The sequence below is a fragment of the Ailuropoda melanoleuca genome, chromosome 3, assembly GCF_002007445.2.
Source record: "Ailuropoda melanoleuca isolate Jingjing chromosome 3, ASM200744v2, whole genome shotgun sequence".
In the NCBI taxonomy this organism is placed as follows: Eukaryota; Metazoa; Chordata; class Mammalia; order Carnivora; family Ursidae; genus Ailuropoda; species Ailuropoda melanoleuca.
Genome location: NC_048220.1, coordinates 132,126,853 through 132,153,574, shown reverse-complemented (window position 1 = coordinate 132,153,574; position 26,722 = coordinate 132,126,853). Strand labels below are relative to the sequence as shown.

General features: G+C 35.6%; 1 protein-coding gene across 4 annotated transcripts in view; it reads right to left on the bottom strand.

Annotated features, from left to right (window-relative positions):
* Positions 1-26,722, bottom strand: part of CDH18 (cadherin 18) — a 478,586-nt gene that overhangs the window by 3,851 nt on the left and 448,013 nt on the right. For 2 of the 4 annotated variants that reach the window (XM_019802760.2, XM_034657069.1), the window contains 2 exons: positions 23,924-24,041; positions 2,991-3,242 (listed from right to left, as the gene is read on the bottom strand). In XM_019802760.2, coding sequence (XP_019658319.1) covers positions 2,991-3,242; positions 23,924-24,041 — 370 coding nt within the window. The remainder of the gene's footprint in view (positions 1-2,990; positions 3,243-23,923; positions 24,042-26,722) is intronic. The other 2 variants (XM_034657070.1, XM_034657071.1) reach the window with 2 other exon arrangements.

The window sequence follows — 26,722 nt, the reverse complement described above, 5'->3', positions numbered from 1 at the left end:
ATCCACACAATTTTGTAGATGACTCTAGGTTCTTCACTAGTTGATACTTTATTTTTTATAGATTTATAAATAGAAACAAGAGAATGTACATGTCACCTGAGATCATAGAGTTAATTAGTGGCAAAACTAGGGCTGGGTTTATACAAGTCATTTCTACAAACAGCTGATAATCAGAACATTTTTTCAATATTAAAATATTAATTACACGATGTGTTTAGCTGTTAGTTTTTAATGTTGTTTCAGAATAGCAAAAAGTTCTAAAATAAAGTTTTGCTACTTCCAGTGTTGCTGATATTTTCTTTGAAAATTATGTGTTTGCACATTAATGAACATTTTTCAAAATTACAAATGACTACATTCCGAGTCTGTTGGCTAGGTATCTTCTGAATAACAATAAAAACTCTTCCAAATGTCATGAAAAATAAAAAAAATAAAAATTACATTATAAATTTACAAAATGATTCTGCAAACTTTGGATAAAACTGTAGAAACACATTTGAGTTCCAATAAAATTTGAAGGAGTAAACATATTAAATAGCACCTCTCTTTCATTAGACCTGTGGGAGAGCATAAAACTTAGAATGCTCTCTTGTTTACCCCAAAGGAGAAACTACATTTTTATAAAATCTATTAAAGGGAAGTATTGTTTCATGAAATAATAAAATGTTATTTTACATAATACACCTTAAATGTACCTGTATATTAACATTTTTCAATTAACTTTTTAAGCCTGTACCTTAGTATATAAAAATGGTTTGATGGTGATAGATGAAAACAGAAGGCAAAGATACGTGACTCCTCTGGGTGAATTATCTTTCAGAATCAGGACTTTGGAAGAGTTTATACTAACGTCACTGTGTTCTATTCTTTGTGGTTTAGGTTAGGAAACCTGGAGGGATCAATATTTGTACCTATTTTATTTTATTTTATTACATTTTATTTTATTATTTTATTTTCTGTTTTTGTTTAGTTCGTGAGTTTTTGTTTTAATTTCCAAACACAGAAAAATAATACTTAACTGTCTAAAGCGAGTAACAGTTGTAACCAATTAATACATAAAGAAATAAAATTTAGACAGTGAAATACTTCCAGTGGTGATGCACTGAACCGCCATGCTCCGCTTTGCTAAGTGTAAGTGATACATTTATTTATTTTTTTAAAGATTATTTATTTATTTATTTGAGAGAGCAAGCGTGTGCATGCATGAGCGGGGAGGGAGGAGAGGCAAAGGGAGATGGATAAGCAGAGTCCCAGCTGAGCAGGGAGCCCAATGGGGGGGCTTGATCCTGGGATCATGACCTGAGCCAAGGGCAGATGCTTAACCGCTTCAGGTAACTCACCCAGGCGCCCCTGGTACATTTAGATAGACAATTTATTTTACCTCAGAGGAGCTTTTGACACTGTTGAATGCTCTATCTGCTTTGATATACGTTTTTTCCTTTGACTTTGATGACATTATACTTCACTCTTATTCCTCCTTCTTCTCTGACTTCCCCTTCACTCCGTCCTGCCCTCGCATCCTTCTTGATGCCATGACCACGCTGGAACTCATCACAGCTCAGCCTACTTTATTATCTCTCTCTTTAGATTTTCCTGCTGTAGTGACATCAGCAGTGCACCTCTGGAATCTCAGGGACTACCAGTAAACATTTTGTTAAAATTTTGATAAAAAATTTCATCCAGGGATCTACATATTATCCAAGATCACTTTTGATTTCACCTGAGACATCTCGATATTACCTACTTTTCTACACCTCTGCTCTCACTCTACTAGTCTAAGCTGTGCTGAGCAAGACTGCTGCCCAATTGTGTTGCCTACGTGCTCTCTCCATCATGAGACTTGTCTCTACTTCATTTATAGCCATCTTTTTTCGAAACACAAATCTTATGATGGAACTCTCTTGCTTCTCTTGCTTTAAATGTCTCTTTATACTCGAGAACAAAGCCCATCATCTACTATGCTCAATGAAGCCCCAAACTGTCTTACTGCTGTCTAAATATCCATCCCACTTCTCTGCCTCATTCTACCTTGCTCTCCACTCCTTCTGTACTGGCGATTTGTTTTTACCTCAGGAACAAAACAGGGAACATCCCTTGCAAAAAATTCTTTCTCAACAAAGCCTATAGTTTTTTTCATTTTTGTTTTTTTGTGTTTTTCTCCCATGTGTGAAAGTACTGAGAAAGGGGCAAAAGAGAAGGTTGCTAAGAGAAAGGAAGGAGGAAGAAAACATGCTAGTAAATAAGTATGTACACACTTTGAACACTGACTGAAAGATTCCTTACATCTACTTCTCTTGTTATAGAAAAATCTGGATTTGTGGTCTTGTTGAAATAGCAGCTCTAAAGAGTTTATAGTAATAGCTTCAAATGTGGGTACAATAACTTAGACTATGAAAACGATAACATATGATTAGAGAGAGTGCCTTATTTTTTATTAAAATGAAATATGCAAATCTCAAATAAAAAATCCTATTAAAGTTAATAAAGTTTAACATCTCTAAGGTCAAAATTATTTGGACTTAGTACTTTAAAATTCAGCTAACACTGATGATTATATAATATTTTCGACTAATAGAAATTTCTACAAGAAATCTATTTTTATATGGTGTTTACATTCATTTTAGAATGATATACTATGTTCTTTGAAATAAATTATAAGAGCCCTTTTAATATGGTATTTGGAATTTTTAATATGAATTCTTTTTAAAATGGATCGTTTCCCAAAAGATTTCTCTCACAGTCTATCCTTTCTTCTGATATTTCAACTCTTTCATCACATTTGAATCAAATTATTTCTAGAGCAGCTATGGTATCGAGAAAGCTAATTAAAAGGAAGTCTGCACAGCTATATTTTGTGGTCCAAATTTTGTGTTCCTAATTAGGTACTGTCAAAACAACTCTCTTTCTCTCTCTTTTCTAATGCACAGTGGGCCATCGTAGGGTACAATCCGAAACGCCATCAGACAACATTAGGAGGCAGGATGACTTACCTAGGAGAATGACAACACACAGCAGAATAGCGATTAAGGCCCCTGTACTCAAGCCAGCCGAGGACAGGAACGCTTCCGCATGGCAGGTCCGCACGCGCCCATCTCTCTCACATGCACAAACCCTGACGGTGAGGGTGCTGCTGCTGCTGAGAGAGGGGATTCCACCATCAGAGATCATAATGGGGAGATAATACACATCCTGAATAGTTCGACTAAATCTCCTCCGCCTTGTCAGAATGCTGGCTGTGTTATCTATGACAGACATAAGCAAAACAAAACGTACTTAGTAAAGCCTCCATTCAAGATTCACATTTCTTTTAACGGATAAAATGGGTATGTGTGATTTTTTTTTTTAAATTTTAGTTTATGAAATGGACACAGGAACGTAAAGGGACGATCATTAAAGAGTGACAAATACATGTTCTTAAGCTGAGATACTGACTTGGAAAAATTAATTGAGCCCAAACTAAAAGAGAAGGGGAGGAGTGGAAGACAGAGGAGCAAAGCAGCAGTCAACATTCTGGACATGGACATAATAGCAAAGAGGTTTAAAAGACTACAGATGGCTTCATGCCAATGGGTCCTAAACTTTGACGTGAAACAGTGGTCCCCACCCCAAACCTAGTGACTCAAGGTAAGCAATAGGAACACACATCTGTATTATTAGCAAGCTATTCAGGTGAGGTTAATGTACACAAAAGGGGGCCACTGGTATAGATGATAAATTATGGAAAGACCAGATAAACTGATAAACTTTTTCAGACTTATTTGTAATTTGAAGCACTCTTGTTATAGTAGGCGCATCATGGAAAGTTAATGATGAATAAAATAGTTAATTCTATTTTTTAGGTTGCTTTAAAATGCTATATATTACATTAAATGCTTGCATGGTCAATCTGTGGATTACAGATTTTGATCAATCCACACAACCCTATAAGGAAGAAGACATTAAATTTCTAAGTTTTTAGGAAAAATCATTTTTACTATAAATAATAATTAAAAAAAAAAAAACCCTGAGACCCAGAGGATACATTACCCGAAGTCATAGAGCTAGTGAATCATCAGGATACAACCTCAATACATTCTAGAACCCTGTTCAAAACCACAATGTCATACTGCCTTTTTACCCATTTATCTCTAATTATATTGACGTTCTCGAAGTACACGTAGTATATGGTTATCTTAGTATTGTTAGTCCACATTCCAGCAAGTCTGTTGGCCAAAAGTCCCTTCTGGTGTACACTGAGAGGTGCTGTGCAGGATCCCTGCATGGAATAACTAGTTGCCCTAGCTGTAGATTATCACCTGGCCCTATGTTGTGTCCCTCTGGAGCAGCACTTCGTCAATGACTCATTGCTCCAAGGTTATAGGGGTGGAGCCATTTCTACTGAATGTAGACATAGTGAACGGCAGGTTTAGTTCCAGAACTTTACTCTTGGGTCAGCTGTGAGGCATTAAATTTGCATAACAGCTCAATTTCTCACTCTGTTCAACCTTCCTCCTCCCACTGCCCCACAGATGTTGATCCCAAGGGCACACTCCTATAAACAACCTGCCCTCTAAACCCAGGTCAGAGTTTGCTTCCAGAGAACCTAACCTGCAACTACACCTATGAGTTAATTACTTTCCACTAAAAAGTAAGTGAATCATTAAAAAATTATATTTAGGAATTCTTTTATTTCATCAATTTTTTTATTCTGAAAATTGGAATTCTGTTACATTTGAGTATGTTTTAGATAGTCATGATACAATACCCTACAGCTATGCTTTCTTGATTTTACATGGCCAAATTAATGCAATACAAAGATAATAAATTTTTCAAATATTCAATGGAATATAGGTAATAAAACACATGAATCATATATATGTATTTATAATCACATACACATATACACATAAGATTATATATGTATACATATACATAAAATTGAAGGTTTGTTATACAGCATAAATAACCTAATGAAAAATTACAAAAGGTTTTCTTACCCAGTAGAAAAGGGGGGAAAAAGTGATGTATCAATTGTCTATTCTGAAACAAGTTGAGAACAGAGAAAGAAAAAGAGCAGAAATTACATCATGTCTGAAACTACAACAGTCACAAGCACTCTCCCAGAAACCTGAGCTTTGTGGAAGCACATCTCTTGGCTGTAGGATGTTGCATCATGATTAATATAAACTTGCCTATATGTACAACTCTCTAGTCTAAGGCAAAGGTATGAACTAAGTGCTCACAGGCACAAACATGTTTGAGAATCTCACTGCTGGCCTCTGAAGAAGAGATGTAAGGCACTGGTCCTTGATTTCAATAAACATGATTAATAATGTGTAGAATGACCTAACATGCAATGGTAGGTGTGGACTCCCTTTTATGGCTCTGACCTAATGCTCACTTTACATTCTTAATCTGGAAGCATACTCTCTTTCAGAATAATTATTGGAAGTGCAATCAGAAACATAGTCAGAAACAAGGAGAAAGCCAGAAAATGTTTCTAGTGCACCTTAAGTTCTTAAATAGAAAGCTCTCAGACACAGAGACATAAAAACATTCTTTCTGCTTTGTTTGCCAGTTGAAGTTCTGACTTTTGAAAAGAAAAGAGGATTCAGGAAGCAAAGAGCTTCTTCCTACCTAGAAAGATTTAGCAGAGCAGAATAATGAGCTTCTGGAAAGGGATATTGTGTATCTAAATGGAACAGCAAAAATGTACTGCACTGAAGGCTCACTGAACTTGAACAAGAAAACTTTGAACTAAAATGAAAGAGGTAAGAAGATATATATGCATACATATACATATAATATCTTATTTACTTTTATACTTATCTACAGTGAACAAAATTTGTCTTGTTGATACTGCAAAATTAGGTGTCAAGGGCAACAACAAATCTCTAAACTTGAAGTATAATTAAAACAGTATAAACCAAGTATTATAGAAAATCTTGACTTCCAAGTGGATAAAAAATTAATATGAGCTGAATAAAGGGCAACTATAGTAGGATGGAACATCTGTGAATGAAAAGCGCTTATTATCAATGCCAAATAAAGGACTGTCTCTAATAATGTGTACCCAAGTTTGGTTCTTAATTCTAATTCTCGATAGTTTGGATGACGACAGAAGCTCATAGAAAATCTTGGAAGCCAAGCAAATACATTTGGTTAGGATTCAAAAAGACACTGAACAGCTAGCCCAAAGACCTTAAACTAAAACAGTGTGAAACAAAGATGCATATTAGATGGTTAAAATATCATGTAGGAGAGATCCTGACTAACAGTGATTATTTTGCAATATATATCTCTGAAAGCAGGAATGAGGCCATAGGGAGGTCAAAAACAAAAACAAAACAAACAAACAAACTAAAACAGTCTTGGAATAATTCAATAAAGGTATGGGATATTTACTCATCTCTTTAATGAGAAGACTGCACTGGAACTCTGCATACTTTTGAGTCTACTAGCTTAAAAGTGCTATTTTACCCCAATGAGTGTTTTAGAGGACTTTGGGTTGAGAAACAAATTAGAAAAATATGTCACATGAAGAGTCTTTGAAGCAATAGTGTGAAAATTCTGCATGTCCCATGTGGATTCAAGTGACCAAAAGGTCTCAGAAAATGGCCAGAAAAATTGGGAAACTCTCTAAGTAATTCATGGCTTTCTGAATATAATCAATATATTCCTGATATTCCCAGCAACTATATCTTCAGTGTAATTTGGAAATATCCTTGAATGTGGTTTAATCTTTCAAAACAGATGACAAAGCATTCTTTATTTTGATATATATTCTATTTCTTTTTCTTTAAAGGGTACAGGCACATACAGGAGGAGGTAAGGAGACAGCTGTGCATATTTAAGTTTTTTTTTTTTTTAAAGATTTTATTTATTTATTTGACAGAGACAGCCAGCGAGAGAGGGAACACAAGCAGGGGGAGTGGGAGAGGAAGAAGCAGGCTTCTAGCGGAGGAGACTGATGTGGGGCTCGATCCCATAACGCCGGGATCACGCCCTGAGCCGAAGGCAGACGCTTAACCGCTGTGCCACCCAGGCGCCCCAAGTTTGGTTCTTAATTCTAATTCTCGATAGTTTGGATGACGACAGAAGCTCATAGAAAATCTTGGAAGCCAAGCAAATACATTTGGTTAGGATTCAAAAAGACACTGAACAGCTAGCCCAAAGACCTTAAACTAAAACAGTGTGAAACAAAGATGCATATTAGATGGTTAAAATATCATGTAGGAGAGATCCTGACTAACAGTGATTATTTTGCAATATATATCTCTGAAAGCAGGAATGAGGCCATAGGGAGGTCAAAAACAAAAACAAAACAAACAAACAAACTAAAACAGTCTTGGAATAATTCAATAAAGGTATGGGATATTTACTCATCTCTTTAATGAGAAGACTGCACTGGAACTCTGCATACTTTTGAGTCTACTAGCTTAAAAGTGCTATTTTACCCCAATGAGTGTTTTAGAGGACTTTGGGTTGAGAAACAAATTAGAAAAATATGTCACATGAAGAGTCTTTGAAGCAATAGTGTGAAAATTCTGCATGTCCCATGTGGATTCAAGTGACCAAAAGGTCTCAGAAAATGGCCAGAAAAATTGGGAAACTCTCTAAGTAATTCATGGCTTTCTGAATATAATCAATATATTCCTGATATTCCCAGCAACTATATCTTCAGTGTAATTTGGAAATATCCTTGAATGTGGTTTAATCTTTCAAAACAGATGACAAAGCATTCTTTATTTTGATATATATTCTATTTCTTTTTCTTTAAAGGGTACAGGCACATACAGGAGGAGGTAAGGAGACAGCTGTGCATATTTAAGTTTTTTTTTTTTTTAAAGATTTTATTTATTTATTTGACAGAGACAGCCAGCGAGAGAGGGAACACAAGCAGGGGGAGTGGGAGAGGAAGAAGCAGGCTTCTAGCGGAGGAGACTGATGTGGGGCTCGATCCCATAACGCCGGGATCACGCCCTGAGCCGAAGGCAGATGCTTAATGACTGCGCTACCCAGGCACCCCCATATTTAAGTTCTGACTCATGTACACAGTTTAAAAATAGTGAAAGAAGTGAGATTCGGAGTCCTTTGAAAAGCGATCATAAGAATAAAATTAATTTTGGGGCTCTAAGAACTCCAGGGATTTTATAACTGATTGATAATTCATAATAAACTTTTACAATAAACTATATTGTTGAATAGATAGATACACTTGCAACCTCTATGTTTCTACAGGGACAGAAGGCGACAAATATGATAGTACAATGCAAGTTGCATCTTAGTTCTGGAATTCAGACATAATTTTCTGAAACTACTACTACGTGTCCTATTTTCTTTGTTTAACATTTTTTAAAGATTATTTATTTACTTCGAGAGAGAGAGAGCAAGGAGAGGGGCAAAGGGAGAGGAAGAAAGAATCTCCAGCAGACTCCATTGCTGAGTGTGGAGCCTGTTGTGGGAATTGCTCCCACAACCCTGAGAACATGGCCTGAGCTGAAATCACGAGTCGCACACTCAACTGACTGAGTCACCCAGGTGCCCCTTTTTGTTTAGTATTTTGAGAGACACTGAAAGATTCTAATCTCTGTGCTACTTGTGTAAACCGTAAAACAATTGAAGTTAAAAATAGGGATGCTTTTTAAATACTCTCTGGGGCAAAAACAGATCCTATATTAAAGTCCAAAATTGCCTTATATCTTGTTAAGTATTAAAACTATGTGTTCTTCAAAACAGTTAAATTATTAGACACCTAAATGCTCCCTGCCATTTCATAGGATTCTTTGATAATGCAGGTATAAATATGTTTTAGCTTAAGCATAGCCATCAGACTATTAAAATAATATTTCTGAATCCATCAGAACAGAAGTGTTTGAGATCCCCAGATGTGGATCTCTAATTGAACTAAACTTTTTTTTTTTTTTAATCTGTCTGAAGTGAAAGCAAAACTTAATTTTACCAGACAGATAAATATACATGGCTTCATATTGTTTTCATTTATTTTCTGGTCTTCCGGCAGCAATAAGATCCACTCATCATTTAACTATGATGGGAGCCCATGCATGAAACAATGCTCTTTTTCTTTTCTGTAAAGCTCCTTTCACATAATAGGTACTTGATAAATAATGATTTGAACTACACTCAGCAGGGGCTTGTCTTCTGTTACAGTCTCCTTATTATGTTGACATATATTAAGACATTAAAATGAAAATGAATTTATATATCCTACAACACTTAAGCAGCATTATCTCCTCATGCTCTCTACTAAACATGCATTCCTTCTCTCCTGCTTCCTGGCTTCCCCTTCTTTTAGCCTTGAATTGCCCTAATATCAATTTTCAGACTCCTGCCTGTTCATTTAAGTTTGTAAACATCCTCCTGGCCTCACTTGCATTTCTGCCAAGCACAAGTGTATGATCCAATATGTCATTATGTTCTTAGTTTGCACCCTGGAATGTCATCCCTTTGACCATCTGCCACATTCCTTCTTGATAATCTTTAAATCTCAGATAAACACAACCATCCAATGTCTAAGGTTTCTGCTTTCAGATTCATTAAAAAGAAAATATGTTAGTAAAATAATTATAACCATTGCAACTGGCTCCACCAAGCGTGTAGAGAAACTTAGACTATGCTCTCAAAGGAGATTAGTAATCAATCTATTAATATCCATTCTTTATCATATGCCAGGCAGTAACTATTCTGAGTTTCTTTTGCCATTTTCTTTTGAGTCCACATCTTCCACTCACAGCAGGAAAACATCTTTCCCCAAAAGAAGCTACCATCTATTATCGGCATTTTAAAACCACATTTGAAACTGCTCAATTCGTCTTTGCCATTCATTATGTCTGTATATACAAGACTATGTATTAGAGGCTTAAAAAAGAACATAAATACATCTGAAGCAAAAATATGAATCTTGAAGAATATCAGCAAATCTGCTCATGAATAACACATGAATTTTCATAAGTGTTAATAACTGTGGAGAAGGTGATAAAGACAAAAAAAAAAGAAGCTTTTAAAATAGAAATTCAACCCAAAATTCAAAATAATTCATGAACATATCACAATAATATAATACTTGTAGAGGAAGACATAAGAGTAGTTTACAAAAAAAAGAAAAAAAGTGTATGAACTATAAGAGAAACCCTTTACCCATTATTGATCACATACCTTTAACAACTGCTATTATTCTTAGCAGGGAATGGGTGAATCAAAGTAGAAGATACTATGTTTGGAGTAACTAAATTTATAAACACTGAAGGAAATTGTAAGGATAAATCCTTAGCTTTAAAAAGCGAACACATAATCCTATTTATGAAGTCGTGAATGTTTCCCCTGCCTCAGGGCCCAGGGTGGAGTACAAGTCCTCCCAGGAGTCATTACGTCCTTCCAGCCATTAAGGCAGAGAATAACCTACAATTTCCCAGAAACCAAGCCGAAGAGGCCCGGAACGGTACAGCTAGTCATATTTTTATACTTTCTCCTTTTATGTTTTTGCTCAAAGAATATGCGTTATCTGTCCTTTTGTTGTCACCCTGAGTAGGAATATAAAAAGGGGAAAGGTGGTAGAGTCTGACAAATACATTAAGGAAAAATATATAGAAGTAAAAAAATAATCAACAGAGATTAAAATAACTAAGAAGAAAAGAAAAGAATATTTTCCTATCTAGAGCAAAAGGGCCACGAAAACAAGTCATTATATTTGCAAGTCACACTTCCCCGTTTTAGTGTCAAGATGGTATGTGACCTGTTTGCCTTCTCGCAAGTCACATTTTGAGTCTCTACCTTCTCTTAAAGGACAGTGTGATTCGATCAGGTGTGACAGCACTCCTGTTAGTAAGGAGCACTGAGATTTGACTGGGAGGGAAAGGAGATGTCTCAAAGCACCGAAACAGCAAGTCTCGGCCTTGGCCTTGCCGGGCGGCAGGTAAGTCTGAGCAAGTCTGAGCAAGTCTGAGCGAGGGAAGCGGCTACAGACCCACTGTAGGATGTTTGAGGCATCGTTCGTACTATCCTCTTAGCTCAGACTACGTGTGTGTTATTTTATTTAGGAAGGGAGAAACTGCTAAATGGTCTCTGGAAGCCCTATGGATAAAAACAGAATTTTAAATGGTTATACTCTGTAGAAGAATTAAGCACATTACACCACCAGCTGTGAGTTCTCATTTGAAGGACAAAAATAAACTGTGGGAATATTGACTACTACAAAACTGATAATGCCAAAGAAGTACAAAATATACATGAAATCTCGGGTGGTTCCCAGTGTGCATCAAACTAAATAACTGCATTTCACTACCAATGGAGTGTGACATCTGAAAGAAAAGGCCTGCGAAAGACAGCTTTTTTTTTTTTTACAGATAAGACTTTTTTTTCCCCCCTAAAGCTTTTATTCATCCATTTGAGAGAAAGAGAAGGAGCAAGAGAGAACAAGCAGGTGGAGGGGCAGAGGGAGAGGGAGAAGCAGACTCCCTGCTGAGCAAGGAGCCTGAGGCTGGGGCTCCATCCCAGGACCCTGAGATCATGACCTGAGCTGAAGGCAGACACTTAACCGACTGAGCCACCCAGGCTCCCCCAAAACACACCTTTTTAACAACTTTTTAACATAGTCAAATTTGAAAATAGTCCTTATCTTAAACTCAATGTAAACTTAGATATCCTTTCACCAAACTCAAATAGCCATAAGGAAAAACACTATTTTCCAGGATTGCCTTTTAAGTATTTTGTTAAAAATCATGAAACAACTTATAAATAATATGACTGTCATTTTTAGAAGTATAAATGAATATTGCAAAGAAACAATACAAGGTAATAAAAAGAAAGAAAAAAATCTTCAAAATGCTGCAGCAAGGTGAATATGATGATAGTCTACAGATTCTTTTGTTTAGTATGATTAAAATGGTAAACTTCATTGCAGCTCATTCATTTAAAAATGTGGTATTTGGACTCATTCATTTTTAAACAATGGGAGTATCTACGAAAGCGGAAAACACATATCTGAAGAAGAGAACTGACAGACAAATATGAGTAGTATATGTTCTTGAAAGCAAATTATCAACAAAATTATGATAAAGATTTTCAAATTTGAAAGGCATGTAAAATGTGATTTAGAGCCCTGCAAGCAAACAGATACGAGTGTACATATAGTTATAAATGATCTCTTCCCCTAGTAAAATCTGTAAGATATACAAATGCACTTGACAATTAGAATTAAGCCCAGGAATTAGGCTGGCAAATGTCCTTGCATCAAATAAAACCTAGTCCCTCAAGGGGCATCATAAAGACCATGAAGCAGAACAGATTTACCTGGTAGACTAATGATTATTTTATACTGGGGGATTAGATTATACTTTTATATTACAAAATGAATGAACAAAGTTATTGTGTGCACATAACCCTGGTATAAGCTTATACTCACGGACTTTGTGACATTATGGCTGCAGTTCATTTGCTATAGAAATTTGATTAAGAAGTTGGAATTAAACAATGGAGTTTTTGAGGCTAAAATGAAGTTTACCTACTACAATTTAAAGATTAAGTGGTTGGTGGCACCTGGGGCGCTCAGTCCATTAAGTGTCTGACTCTTGATTTTGGCTCAGGTTATGATCTCAGGGTCATGAGATCAAGACTTGTGTGGGGCTCTGTGCTTGGTGGGGAGTCTGCTTGAGATTCTCTCTCTCCCTTTCCCTCTGTCCCTCCCCTCAGTCCCTGCACTGTCTCTTTAAAATAAACAAATAAATCTTTGGGAAAAAAAAAAAAAAAAACAAAGATTAGGTGGTCATGGGAAAAATTTCATTTTAATCAGGAAGCATTTCATGCTTTTTTTTGTTGTTTTAGAGTAATGTAATTTTAAACTGTTGTGACTTAAAAATTATCTTCTGAACTCCGTTTTTTTTATTTTAAATAAAACTGTATTATTATTATAGTTAATACATGTTAGCTATGATAAATAAGGTCATTATTAAACAAACAATATATATTTTACTGTATACGTTGTAAAAAGAAAAAAGTAGAAATCCTTCATTTGGTTATTTTCCAAATTGAAGTTTTTAGTATTTAATAGGTAGAGGTCCTAATTTTGCAGATAAATACTGAAGATTTTGGTTAAGTACAAAGTTTTCTATCCACCCACCGTTTGGTACTACAGCTACTAAAAGATTAATGGCAGAATATCCTTTTTTTTTTTTTTTAAATCATAGTATATAGCACAGTGCTTAATACTGATTATCTTCTCAATAGTGAATATGATGCCTGGGTCTCTGCTTTGCCACATCTCTCTGGCTAGATTCTTCTAACTGATGTTGCATTTTTTCATCTCTATGCTGTCTCAACTCCCCATCTAATTGAAAAATATTCTTAGATTCACTCTACATAGCAGAACGGATCCTATCCTTTAAAGTCAAAACATGTTCCACGTCTTTTGAACAATACAACTTTTAGAGTATTTAAAGTAACTCAAGTTTCATTGTCTTCAGTCGCAAGTAACATTTCATAACATCCTGGTTTCCCCAACTAGATGGCAAGTTCCCTGAAAGCAGGAGCTTTGTGTTTTAACGCCTAACATTCTGGACAGCTTAGGTCACTCACTGCCTTATACACCAGAGACAATGCATGCCACCTTACAGATTAAGTGGTAGGAGAAAACCAGTGTTAATCCAAGAGCTGACTACAGAATTCCTTTTAGAGAAAACAAAACAAAACACATTCGTTCTAAGAAGGGAGAGTAAGAATGGTGACGAATAGTGACATAGTATGAATCTCCTATAGAAGGCTGGAAGCCAGTATAAATGTCAGGCAATGAGATAAAGCTGTGTGCGTGTGTGTGTGTGTGTGTTTCAGGTGCTTTGCTTCATTTTTAAATTAAATATGATAAATAAGTATATTCTTATTGAAAATATCCAAAGTCCATTTCACAGATATTTCTTAAGAAGCATGCTTTCTATATTATCATTATTGCTCATACATGTGATTAAGCTCTACACTTAAATCATTATTTCTGTTTGATCTGTAATTATATATTGTTCATTTTATACTTTGTCTTTACCTTTTCAGATATTTAGTCTTATCTTATTTTCATTTGGCTGCTGTAGCTCCAAATATTTTATCCATGGAATTTTATTATAATTGAGAGTTTTTAGAATTTCTGAGGCATTCAGCATTTTAAAATACTCTTCCCTAATTATCATATGAGTGATATCTTAATAGGAAGAGGGTTATTTTATTGTAGTTCTTTTTTTCAAATGTCACTAACTGAAGACCCTTTGACTATTACTTTGTAATTTTGCAAATGAGTACTTAAGGACCATTTATTCTCTTTATAATTTAAATTCATTGTCTGGAAATTGGTAAAATTATTTTCTTATCTGTCAAGTTAGGGAATTTCTCTGGGATTATATATATATGTGTGTGTATATACATATACATATATATATATATATTCTATCAATCTTAAATATTTCTTTACTCCAGAGTAATTTATTTGGATATTTCATATTATGTTTCCATCTATGTATTTATTTTTTAGTTACCTTCAATGTGCCTTTTATAACTCGTAGCCCTTCATATGTGATTTCAAATTCTTTATATTTTGATCTCTCTTCAGAAGCATGAAATAGTAATAATTGTCTCCATATCTCCATTTTAGGAGAGAGGAAACCAAGATAACACTGATAATAGGCACTTAGCAGTGGTCTCACATATAATCAGCAGAGAACCCAAGTTTCAAATAGAGGCAACCTATTTCCAGAATCTACCTCTAAAACATTCTTTTTTTTTTTTTTTTGCTGCTTTCCCCCCTTACTTTTCTTAACAGATATTTACTTAAACTTTACTCTGTGTCAGACATCATGGTAGGAGTTAGGAATACAGCAGGTAAATAAATCAGACAAAAGTCCTTGTATTGCTGGATCTTACAATCTAAATGGGGAGAGAGCCCACAGTGTGACAAGTGCTGTGATTAGGGAGATGCCTGTTATCGAATAACCATCTGTTATTAAAAAAAAAAATGGATCTGCTCTGGCTGATGACTCTTGGGCACTGAGTATTGGGTGGCTGAAGTGCTGGCCAATTTGCTCTAAAGGGCGTTCACTTTCTCCAGTTATGATTCAGAGTACGGTTTCCCAGACTTTGATGAAAAGAGGGAAGAGATGGAAGCTTGGTAGATAATAGAAACCAGGAGAGGTAGCAAAATGTCAAGGGCCTCAAAAGAGCAGGAGGTGCCTAAGGACATGGACCCTACCTCTCAACCCCCTTAAGAGAGTGTGGGGAAAGCACTGGTCTCCTGGTCAGTGTTGCATTCTGCTTCCATTGCTTTGATTACTAATTTGGTTTTCAGCGGTGTCCGTTGAGTTTTCTCGTCTCACCAGAAATTTTAAATTGGCCATGTTTTCATGTGCCCACTCAGAAAGTCTTTTCTAGATATTTCAGTATGGCTTTCTCTTTCTAATAGTAAGTGCATCCTAATATATACTAACTGTTTCTGTCTTTCAATCTACTCGACCTTTGCAATGCCCTCTGATCTTCCACTTAGGGAAGTTCTTTGAGCTAGGATTCCCAGTGATTTCTCGAACATCGTAAGGGGAAGTGAGTGGATTTGGACCAGTATTTAAATACCTTCTTGTGAATCTCAACGCCACACTGCTTTGGGGATAACTTTCTGGATCTATCCTCAGGCCCAGTTTATTTAGCTGCACATAGTTACCCTACAGATTTAGAAGAATGAGTCTGCAATCTATTTTTATGCTACAATTTCTTTCATCTATTATTCCTTTCAGATATCTGCTAAGCTGGGCTGTTTTTCATTGTACTCTGTTCACCCATACTTTTGGTACTAGTGTGTGCATTGAGCACATGGTACTTTGGGAGGAGGACTGCAGCAGACATTGGGGAGTAACAGGACAAACAAAAGCCAGAGAAACACAGAAAAATCAGGGGAGGTAGTACCAGGCACAGAGTGACAATGTTGTTACCCAATCCAACTATCAGAAATTTTGCAAAGGATCCTGGTTTTGCTCAGTATATAGGGTGGTGTTCTGAACCAATTTTAATTAAATATTAAGGAATGAATTTCTGCAGCTTATCAGTGAACATCCAAGGAGCCAGCATCTCTATGATAATTAAGTTATTACTCAATAGCATCCTTTCTTCTGAGCCCAGTTCATATCCCAACTATTTAACAAAACTGTTGCCAAACAATTCTAGTTTTATCAAACGGGGGTCTAGGTAAAATAGTTTCTGACTGACCAATACTCTTAGTGATAACAAAGAGAAAAGCCTGAACATTCCAAGAAAATGTCTGTTTAAGGGCATACAGGAACTGCTGAATCAGATAACGGGATGGGGCAAGATTCCAGAGAGGGGAAGCATGTGAACAGGGGGCTGCTGATTGCAATGCATTTGCTTATACTAGAAACTAATGGGAGGATGGAATTCCAACCTGGGGACAGAGAAACTATAACGTGTAGAAGTCTCCTGGGCATGCAGGCAAATTGGAAATTGGGGGGCCTTAAACACATGGCTGGCTTTCCCTATAGACATTTGTTAGATTGAAAGTTTAAATTAAAAGTTAAATTGAAAGTTGAGCAGAAATCTAAAACTCTAAGTGGAAAAGGTCTGGAATACAAAGAAGAGCTGTTTTGTTTTGTTTTGTTTTTGCCCTTTCTTTGTATTGAACAGCTAATAGTTAAAGTTAGGGACCAGGGCCATGGTCCCAGTATACAAACAAGCTCCTGGTTGAAAGTTCTAGAGAGCCCTGTCCTAACAACGGGGCAGAGATTGGATCTGAACAAAACTACAAATTAATACACCACACGTGACATCTAACAAAAAAATTACTAGACATACCAAGAAACAAGACCATGTGTCCCAGTACTGTCTCTCCAATCTCCCCAATGAGAAACAGAAACCTGTCATTTGTTGAGATACTAGAGTTAGTTGACAATGATTGCAAATTTGTTAAAATTAATATGTTTAAGAAATAGAGGAATAAAGAAAGGACAGATAATTTCACTAGAGATTTATCTCTCTACAAAAGGAAAGAAATTGCTATCAATGAAAACAATCAGTGTTTGGGCTATGCTTTCTTTGGACATATTTTGTTTTGATAGGACTCTTTGTTTCTTTGAGCAGAGTATTAGCTGCATGCTGGTGTTTTTTACTGATATACTCACAGTGTATGTCAGAGGGAATACTGAAAAATAGGCCCCAAAGAAAGAAATTTTTATGTAAATAGGATGGAACATGCAAAGAGACATTTGTTCTCCGAGATCTGACTTGCTATGAGGACATTAGTGACGTTATATAATGGTGGGCATAAACACGGTTAAGGTATCTCTCTCTGGAATAAGCTTAGTATACATATATGAGTAAGTTATAATAAATATATAGGTTTTTTTTTTTACAATAGTTTTAGTACAAATTAGTCCAATGTTGTGTCAAGAGGGATTGAGATTTTACCAGACTCACGTGCTAACAGGTTAGTCTGCTACAGATTTATGGATGCTGCCAGAAGATACAAGGCTCCTGGGTCAGGCACGAAGGACTTCATTACTCATGTCACAGCATGCAGCACGGGCTCTCATTCAGAACATGGAAGATGGCGTTAGAAGATAGCGAGAATGCCTCCCTCCAGAGCAGAGGTCAGGTTTATTTATCACCCCATTATATAAATATAAGGACAACCTCTGGGGAAAAGTCCAACCCAATTTCCTTGTGGCCCATTGTAGTATATTGGAATTCCCTAGTTTACGGTTCCTCCGCTGTGAAACTAACCCACGGCGTGCATACCATGCAGCTGGGCCGCTCCACGTCACTCTCCGAGAGCTTGGGGTTAGAGGAAGCAGAGAAAACGTCAAGTTCATACTGCTTTCCATGCCACGAGAAATGAAGCATTTATCTCTGACCCAGGAGTATGGAGCCTTGCGCCGGCATCCATGAAATTGGGTCAAAACTCACTGCTTACCACGTAAGTAAGGTATAATCTCAACATCAAGGTGTGAAGGCTCTTATCACACATCTTCGGTGACTACTTAGTTGTCGAACCACTGACATGCCCAGAGTTTGCTTTTATTTTTGACTAATGGGATGCATGTGCCATTTATGTTATTGTCTTACGTTTATGTGTAAGTTCATTAATAGTTTTGAACACATGCTCCTATGTTCATAGGTTTATTTACCTTTATTGCTCTTCTGTTAATTACTTATTTGTATCCTTTAACTATTTTGTTTCCTATTTGGAAAGCTTATTTTGTTTTGTAAATATATTCATGATGCCAATCCTTACTCATTCATAAATATGGCTATATCTTACCCTAGTTTATAGCCTGTTTTTAAGATTTGTTTAGAAATCATTTGATGCAGAAATAGGATTTTAATATTATCACATTTGTTAATGTTTTATGAATGTGCTATTTGTGTCTTTTACATGAAATCCTCTTCTACCCCAGTATATAAAATTTGTTCACTTCATTTTCTTCTAAAATTCTTTATATTTTACTTGTACAGTTAGTTCTTTAATATATGTATAATTTATATTTGTACATGTGTTTGAGAGATTCTAATTTTAGTTTCTCTAGATATAGAAACAGTTGGTCCGTTTCTATGTACTTTTTGAATTACCCTTTCCACGATGGTTAAAAATGCTACCTTTGTCTTCTATCAAGTTCATACATTTATATATAGATTTAGATATCTAATAATTTTATTTCAATCCCCTCAATTTGTTCTCCTCTTTATTTCCATACTCCTACTCTATTTAAGGAGTATGTCATTATTTAGTGCTGGTCTCAGCCTACCCATAACCAATGTTGTGGCTGGACCTGTGCTGGTGATTCTTACTATGATTATAAGATACTCCTCAGCAATAACCATCAGAAACTTTGGAAAAAAGGTTTATTACTTACATGTCCTGGAAAATTACATGGCACACCTGGGTCCACACAGAAAGGTGGAGGGTAGAGAGAAAGAGAATGGGGGGGGGGCTTGAAGTTCTGCTGTTCTTGGGGTCAAGGATGGGCCTATGGTTTTGGAGGCTCACTCTATCAATGAATTTAAAACATAAGAGTGAGAATTTAAAAAACAAGGAGAGCGAGAAAGAGAGAGAGAGAAGGCCCAAATAGCCAGTTATCAAAATCAATTAAGATCTCTAAAACAGAGTCTCAGGCGACAGGGGGAAGAGGCCTGGATCTTTATCCAGTCCTATGGCTGGCAATGTGTTTATCCAGCTAGCCCTCTTTGAAGTCAATTCTCCTTTGAAGTAGAATTGAAGTTGATGCCTTGGCAATGGAAGCTGAAGTCATGAACTTGCATTCCAAAAAAAAAAAAAAGCAAAAGAAAATCCAACTGTCTGGGTTCACACTCACTACATTCATCTTTATAATGTCTTGATAGCTGTTAGGATATACCCTCTTCTCTTTCTTCTAACCATATATCTCCTTCATTTTTTAAATACATTCTTGCTTTTCTTAATGCTTTGCTATTTGCATTTTATTAACAGATTACTAAATTCAGTTTATCATTAAAAATATATTTAATTTATAGATTAATATGATAATCTGATTGCTCTGATTCACAAATTGGTAAATATATTATTTTTCTTGCATGGTTTTATATTTTCAGTAACATTGCTCTTCACATAGGATAAACTTGTACATTATACATTGAATTTTTTTTTCCTTTAATGATTTTAGAAGGGTTTGGGGCTAATTTATTTGATTCATTTTTGCCATTTTAAATTGTACCTGATTTACTACTTATTCATATTTTTATAAATATAGGAAATCTATCCATTTTGAGGCATTAATTTGTATTCCAAAAAATTGGCAAAGTATCCCATTATTACTTAAGGTGTTTTTGTAGATTCTCTTAAATTTTCATATAGACAACTTCATCATCTATTAACAAGGATAATCTTGTGTTTTGTTTCTACTTATTATTGTTCTCCTTTTTCTTTTTTTTCTTTTGGACTCGAGAACATTCTGTACAATGCTGATTAGTTATAGTGACTTAAGGCATCTTGAGACCAGAAGAATCGCTTAGATGAACCTATCCGAAATTGCTCATTCTTAGAAATGTGACCTAAATAAACATCTTATTTTAAGACACCGAGTTTTGGATTTATTTTCTTTTTCCAGCAATAGTTGCTTCTTTTGAAGCAATAGGCTAAATATTTCTAACTTTATATCAAACTTCCAATAATTTTGAAATTGGTGTAGCTCATCTAAGCAGCATATATATATATATATATACACATTTAAATATGATATGACCTTGATTAAAAATGATATTCAATCTGATAATGGCTATGGTATGTTTGAACTAATTTCTACTTCTTCTTTCATTTTCTGTGCTTCACTTTGCATATTATATTTTCCTTTCTGGTTTTCTGTTCTATTGTTAAAAAAAGTTTTATTATTTAATTTTCTTAAAACTGTTCCTTGCTATGAAAAATACAGATTTTTATGCTGTTAATTTAGTGTTTACTCTTCAAGTTTTAACGTATGAAATGAAACATGAATTACACGATTTTTTTCTTATTATATTCTGCAGAGATCCTGAAGGCAAAGATTAATACAATATTTGCCAAAATGTCAGTAGCTAAAAGTAAAAAGCTTATTGTTATACATTGGAAAAAGTCTTTAATAACAAGTCCTCCTTGATTCCTGATAGCTTACTATTTTTAACTAACTCTAGAGAAGGTTGATAATAGCGAATTATTTTTCATCAGCATTTGAGCAGATGATTTTTACAAACTTCTGCCATCTATTTTTCTGTTAACCAGGAATCTAGTTTACTAGTCATTGGGGCGCCTGGGTGGCAAGTCAGTAAAACAACTGACTCTTGGTTTTGGCTCAGGTCATGATCTCTGGATGGTGAGATTGAGCCCCATCAGGCTCCACACTCAGCACAGAGTCTGCTTAAGACTCTCTCTCCCTCCACTCCCCCCAAATAAATAAATAAAATCTTAAAAAAAAAAACACTTAAAAAAATCTAATTATCATTGCTTTTTAATGATTTTGCTTGTTCTTTTTGATAGTGTAAATTTCTTTCTCTTTATCTTTGAGGATTAACAGTTTTAAACTGTCATATCCAAGTATAGATTTAATTTTGTGCATGGCTTTGTGTTTATGTTCATCACAAGGGTCCATATACTTGTATGAATGTATTCATTTTGGTATGGCTGTTCCATTTTTTTTTTTTTAAAGATTTTATTTATTTATTCGACAGAGATACAGACAGCCAGCAAGAGAGGGAACACAAGCAGGGGGAGTGGGAGAGGAAGAAGCAGGCTCATAGTGGAAGAGCCTGATGTGGGGCTCGATCCCATAACACGGGATCACGCCCTGAGCTGAAGGCAGACGCTTAACCGCTGTGCCACCCAGGCGCCCCTGGCTGTTCCATTTTTAATCTAGTCTTACATATTATTATCTGTAGCTGCCTTGTGTTTAGAGAAAAGGCCATCTTTATATATGGTACCATTAATTCTCCCATGTTCCAAAGTGACTATTTTATTTTATTTATTTTGTTTATTTATTTTTTAGGAAGGAGAGGGACAAAAGGAGAGGGAGAAGGAGAAAGAGAACCTCAAGCAGACTCCACGCCCAGCATGGAGACCCATGTAGGGCTTAATCTCACAACCCTGAGATCATGGCCTGAGCCAAAACCAAGAGTCGTACACTTAACTGACTGAACCCACCTAGGCATTCCTAAAGGGGGTATTTTAAACCATAATTTATGGATGCAAAAACTGAGGCTTGGAAATTTAGGTGGCTTGGCTTATAAGCTTTCAGCTGTTCACATAAATCTCTTCTAGAAATTGCTGTTACTTATTCAAAAGAAATTTTCCTGTGTTATTTATAATTTTATCAATTCCCAATATTTTTAAAAATAGTCTTACAAATACACTAAAACATCTTTATCCCTATACAACTGTTCATAGGCCTCACATACTTGACACAATATAACTGACTTAAGTATTCATAGGTATGGTTAAAACAAACGTTAAAAAATATACATCAGCATCATAAACCCTTTTAAAAGTGTGCATATGTTTGAGGGGAGTTCCTTAAAATGAACTCCCACAACTAGTGATATCAGATCATTGAATTAGGCCCTTTTGAATATATCCATTCATTAAATTCACAAATTCCAGATATAAAAATTTTATATAAAGAACTTTTAGTCACTGAGTGGGTCTCAACAATGGCAAAATTCTCTTGTTTCTTTTAAAAATACTTTTGGAATTATACTTACATGCGTTAAATAACTTGAATATAACACAATTCTAAATCCAGGTCAAATTTTCATGATAATACTATCAAATTAAAGTTACTTAAAAATGTAAAATAAAATCCTTATCAGAATGGAAAAAGAAACAACTGAAATATAAATATAGGTCTCTAGATATGATTTTAATTTACTAAGGCAGAAAGTTGAATGCTCCCCAAATTATGCAATTATCTGAAATATGGGAAATATGAATAGAGATTTTTTACATATTTCACATAGTTAATTACATTAAATATATTGGGGATTGTAGAATTGGATGTTCAAATGTACATAAATGCATAGTAATCAATTAATACATTTCATCATATGCAAACATGCACAAATATGTATTTTCATAGGTAGAGCTGACCATAGGGTAGTTAAAACAAGGGAGACAAGCAAGCAGATTTGCATTTTCATATAAACCTTGTTATGGCCACATGTACAATTCAGTGTTCTTGTTATGATAGTTTAAAGAAGCTTAGGAAAAATGGACATAATGTTTTAGTGAATTGACATTTAGTGATAATATATATTATATATATATATAAGTATATATATTTTGTTTGAAAATATGTCTCCCTGAAGGGTAGAGAGAGGGAATTAAAGGTTATTCCTAAATGTATGCACCATTGTTTCTTCTCATAGGATTCTGAGGCAAGTATTAAATCCCAAATAATAACATATTCAGATAAATGTGATCAAAGATAGTTTTGGGGAAGAAGAAAGTTGATACAAATCAGAGCCCTGCATATATTGACCGATTTAATGTTTTTTTTTTTACAGGAGGGTGGAGTTTTATACAACCTTGAGAAATCTACCAAATAGGAAATCTAAACCACGAGAATCTTCTCTAGTTACTAAATTATAGTGNGAGAGAGGGAACACAAGCAGGGGGAGTGGGAGAGGAAGAAGCAGGCTCATAGCAGAAGAGCCTGATGTGGGGCTCGATCCCATAACGCCGGGATCACGCCCTGAGCCGAAGGCAGACGCTTAACCGCTGTGCCACCCAGGCGCCCCGGAGGGTGGAGTTTTATACAACCTTGAGAAATCTACCAAATAGGAAATCTAAACCACGAGAATCTTCTCTAGTTACTAAATTATAGTGTTCTTTTTTCCCCCACACAATACAGAAGTTTAAACAAAAGTAATTCAAAATTTCCACAATATTCTGCAATTATGCATATTTTCTACCCATATTTTGAAAAATATTCATAATAACAAGAGGAAATATAATTTGTACACCACATTTTGATAGCCTTGCTAATGCAAGATGAGTTCAAACATTGCATTTCCTTTCCTAACTGTCCCTAGGACATATTTTTCATTTTTCCTAATTTAAAATTTTTCTCCCTCCTAGCAATTGCAAGCAGCTCTCATAAACATGTTTGTCAGCTAAGATTTCTCTTAAAATTTGCCCAAGAGCATATTACATGTACATTTCTTGTTTAAAGGGATGCTTCTGAATAAACTCAATGAAAGTTATTTGTACATATGGATCAATTTTAAATACAAGCTATTCACAGATCATAACACGTTAACATCAAACTGACTGTGAATGCTGATTTGCAAGCTGTTCATGGGTATGTACGAATAAAACAAAACTGCTCAGGCCTATTCCACATGAAGTCAAAACAGATATCACATAGATTAAAAAGTATATGTAAATCATGTTCACCTTCATTGTCCTTCAGGGTGAAGTTTGGGTTTATAGATAGGCGTTCATCAAGAAAGAAGTTAAACCTTGGTCCATTTGCAAAATCATCTTTATCAGTGGCACTGATGGTATGAATCACCTGAAGAGAAAAAACAAGACTAAATAGGAAACTGAATTTGGCTTATTCCTTTGATTCTGATGATATTATAGCATTTTTAATTGCCATCACAAAAGGATTTTTAAAAGACCCCTTTATCCACCTTGAGTTTTTTCAAATTCAAGTAATAAATGTCCCAGCTATCTGGCTTGTTCTTTCTTTCTTTTTTTTTTTAAAGATTTTATTTATTTATTTGACAGAGATAGAGACAGCCAGCAGGAGGGAACACAAGCAGGGGTAGTGGGAGAGGAAGAAGCAGGCTCATAGAGGAAGAGCCTGATGTGGGGCTCGATCCCATAATGCCGGGACCACGCCCTGAGCCGAAGGCAGACGCTTAAACTGCTGTGCCACCCAGGCGCCCCTGGCTTGTTCTTTCTTGCATGAGCTTTTAGGAAACACATTATGAAACAATTTATAATCATCCACACTTTATTTTCTAGCATGGCAGAAACATTTAATTTTTTTTTTCTTTATCACCCACAGTACCTTGGGGCCAGTTAACTGCAAGATTTTGTAAGAACACCCGTTTGAGGAAACAGGAAGTATTGTTTGTACAACTATAAATATCCTATTGTTCATGTAGAACAGTTTTGCAGTGCACATTGTTCTCAGTAAGCAAATGCAGAAATAGTGGAGTCATATTATTTTTACTGTTTCAGGGGACCTTTGAGAGCATGACCTATCCCCTCTATTTTAACATAGTTTAGATTAGGAATGTGAGACCCCAAAGGATTGTGATGTGCCCCAAAGCTGTTAAAATGGTGGCAGAAGCAAAACCAGACCACTCACAGTTTTATGGAATACTTCCCATATATGGTGGTTGAGGGAAAGCAATTCTAAAGCTCAGACTATGCACATTTTTGGAGCAAAGAAAGTTAGAATATATAAATGAAACATTCCAGGTGACTGAAGTACAGAACACAAATTGCAACAGCAGTAGTCATTATACTCTTAGGAAATATTCAAACTATACGCAAGATAATGTTTTCCTCTTAAAAATTAGTATCCTAATGCTTAAGTGTCCTTTTTCTAGCCCTTCCTTGGGAAAGTTAAAAGAAAGAGAAGGAAAAGAAGCCATAAAAAGAATGTTTCCTGGGGCACCTGGGTGGTTCAGGCGGTTAGGCGTCTGCCTTTGACTCAGGTCATAATCCCAGGGTCCTGCGGTCAAGCCCTGTGCATTGGGCACCCTGCCCAGCGGGGAGCCTGCTTCTCCTTCTCTCTCTGCCCCTCTCCTGCACCCCACCCTCTGTTCATGCTCTCTCAAATAAATAAATAAAATCTTAACAAAGAGAGTGTTTCCTGCATGTGAAATACAGTGTGTTCATTTCAAAAATTGCTATGATTTCTAAAAACATCTTACTCAATTTCATCCCATTTCAATCTTTTCCACGTGAAATAATACACCAATATGTACAGCAGTTAAAAGCTAAATTCCTATCCATGCATTGAGTCCATTAGTTGGTCAGGGAGATGAAGACGAATGTAAAAGTACTAAGAAGGAGTCATCAGTGACAGAAGGACCCGAAAAACATGTGTCTTCATGAAGAGGAAGTGAAGAAAGTGCTTCGGGCTATAGAAGTGATCTATTTCATCCATATCTGCATATGGCTCTCTATTGCTCAGAACGTACTTTCTCAGCAAGAAGTTTAGCTAAAAGTCACCCCCAACTCCCACATATCCCAAGAAGTCTCTCTCATTCTTCTCTTCATTACTTCCCTGCACACTATTAATTTATGAGTTGAAAAATCTACATATCTTCTTGTTAGCTTTCTTTTTTGTTTAAATTACAGCTGGTCCCTGGATAGATCTTTTTTCCCCTCCTTGTTATTGGCTTTTGACTTGATAGAATAAACTGATGGTTAATCAGAAGCAATCTGACGNCGGGCTGAAAAATCTACATATCTTCTTGTTGTTAGCTTTCTTTCTTGTTTAAATTACAGCTGGTCCCTGGATAGATCTTTTTTTCCCCTCCTTGTTATTGGCTTTTGACTTGATAGAATAAACTGATGGTTAATCAGAAGCAATCTGACGATTTTTCTCAAGTGCATGAAAAGCTCCATGGAGTTCAGAGTGTGTGTAATCTGAGGAACACACCTACATTCTCTACGTGGCAGGTACTTAACATAAAACTGAAATAAGAATATCAGATTTTCAAGATTGTTTTTGGGGTTAAATAAAATAAAGACACGTTTTTCTTTTTGAAAATAAATGTCCTATCTCCCCTAATCCTTGCTCATTGTCATTCTCCAAAGCACAATCCTATTTTCTCCAGGGTACCTCATAACCTACCTACACAAATGCAAATTCACTTCTTATCCTAGATTGTGATTTTGGAAGAGACTGGCAGAGAACAATTAATTTAAACTAACTAAATTATTTTATATTTCCTCTTATGACTTCTTTGGGACAATTATTTCCTTCTCATTTTAAATTTTTACAAACGAGCTTATTCTATTTGTTAAACACTGATATAATTCATATTATATCTTTACGGTTTTACTGTTATCTTTAGTAAAATATACTTTCCAGTTTTATACAAGTAATTTCAAATTTGAAGTTACCAGGAAGCTCACTCATGGCAAATTTGTCTTTCTCGAAAACTTCTTGATCTCGTATCAATAGCAAATGATGAGCTGATTGCCACATCTTGTTTAAGAGTGAAG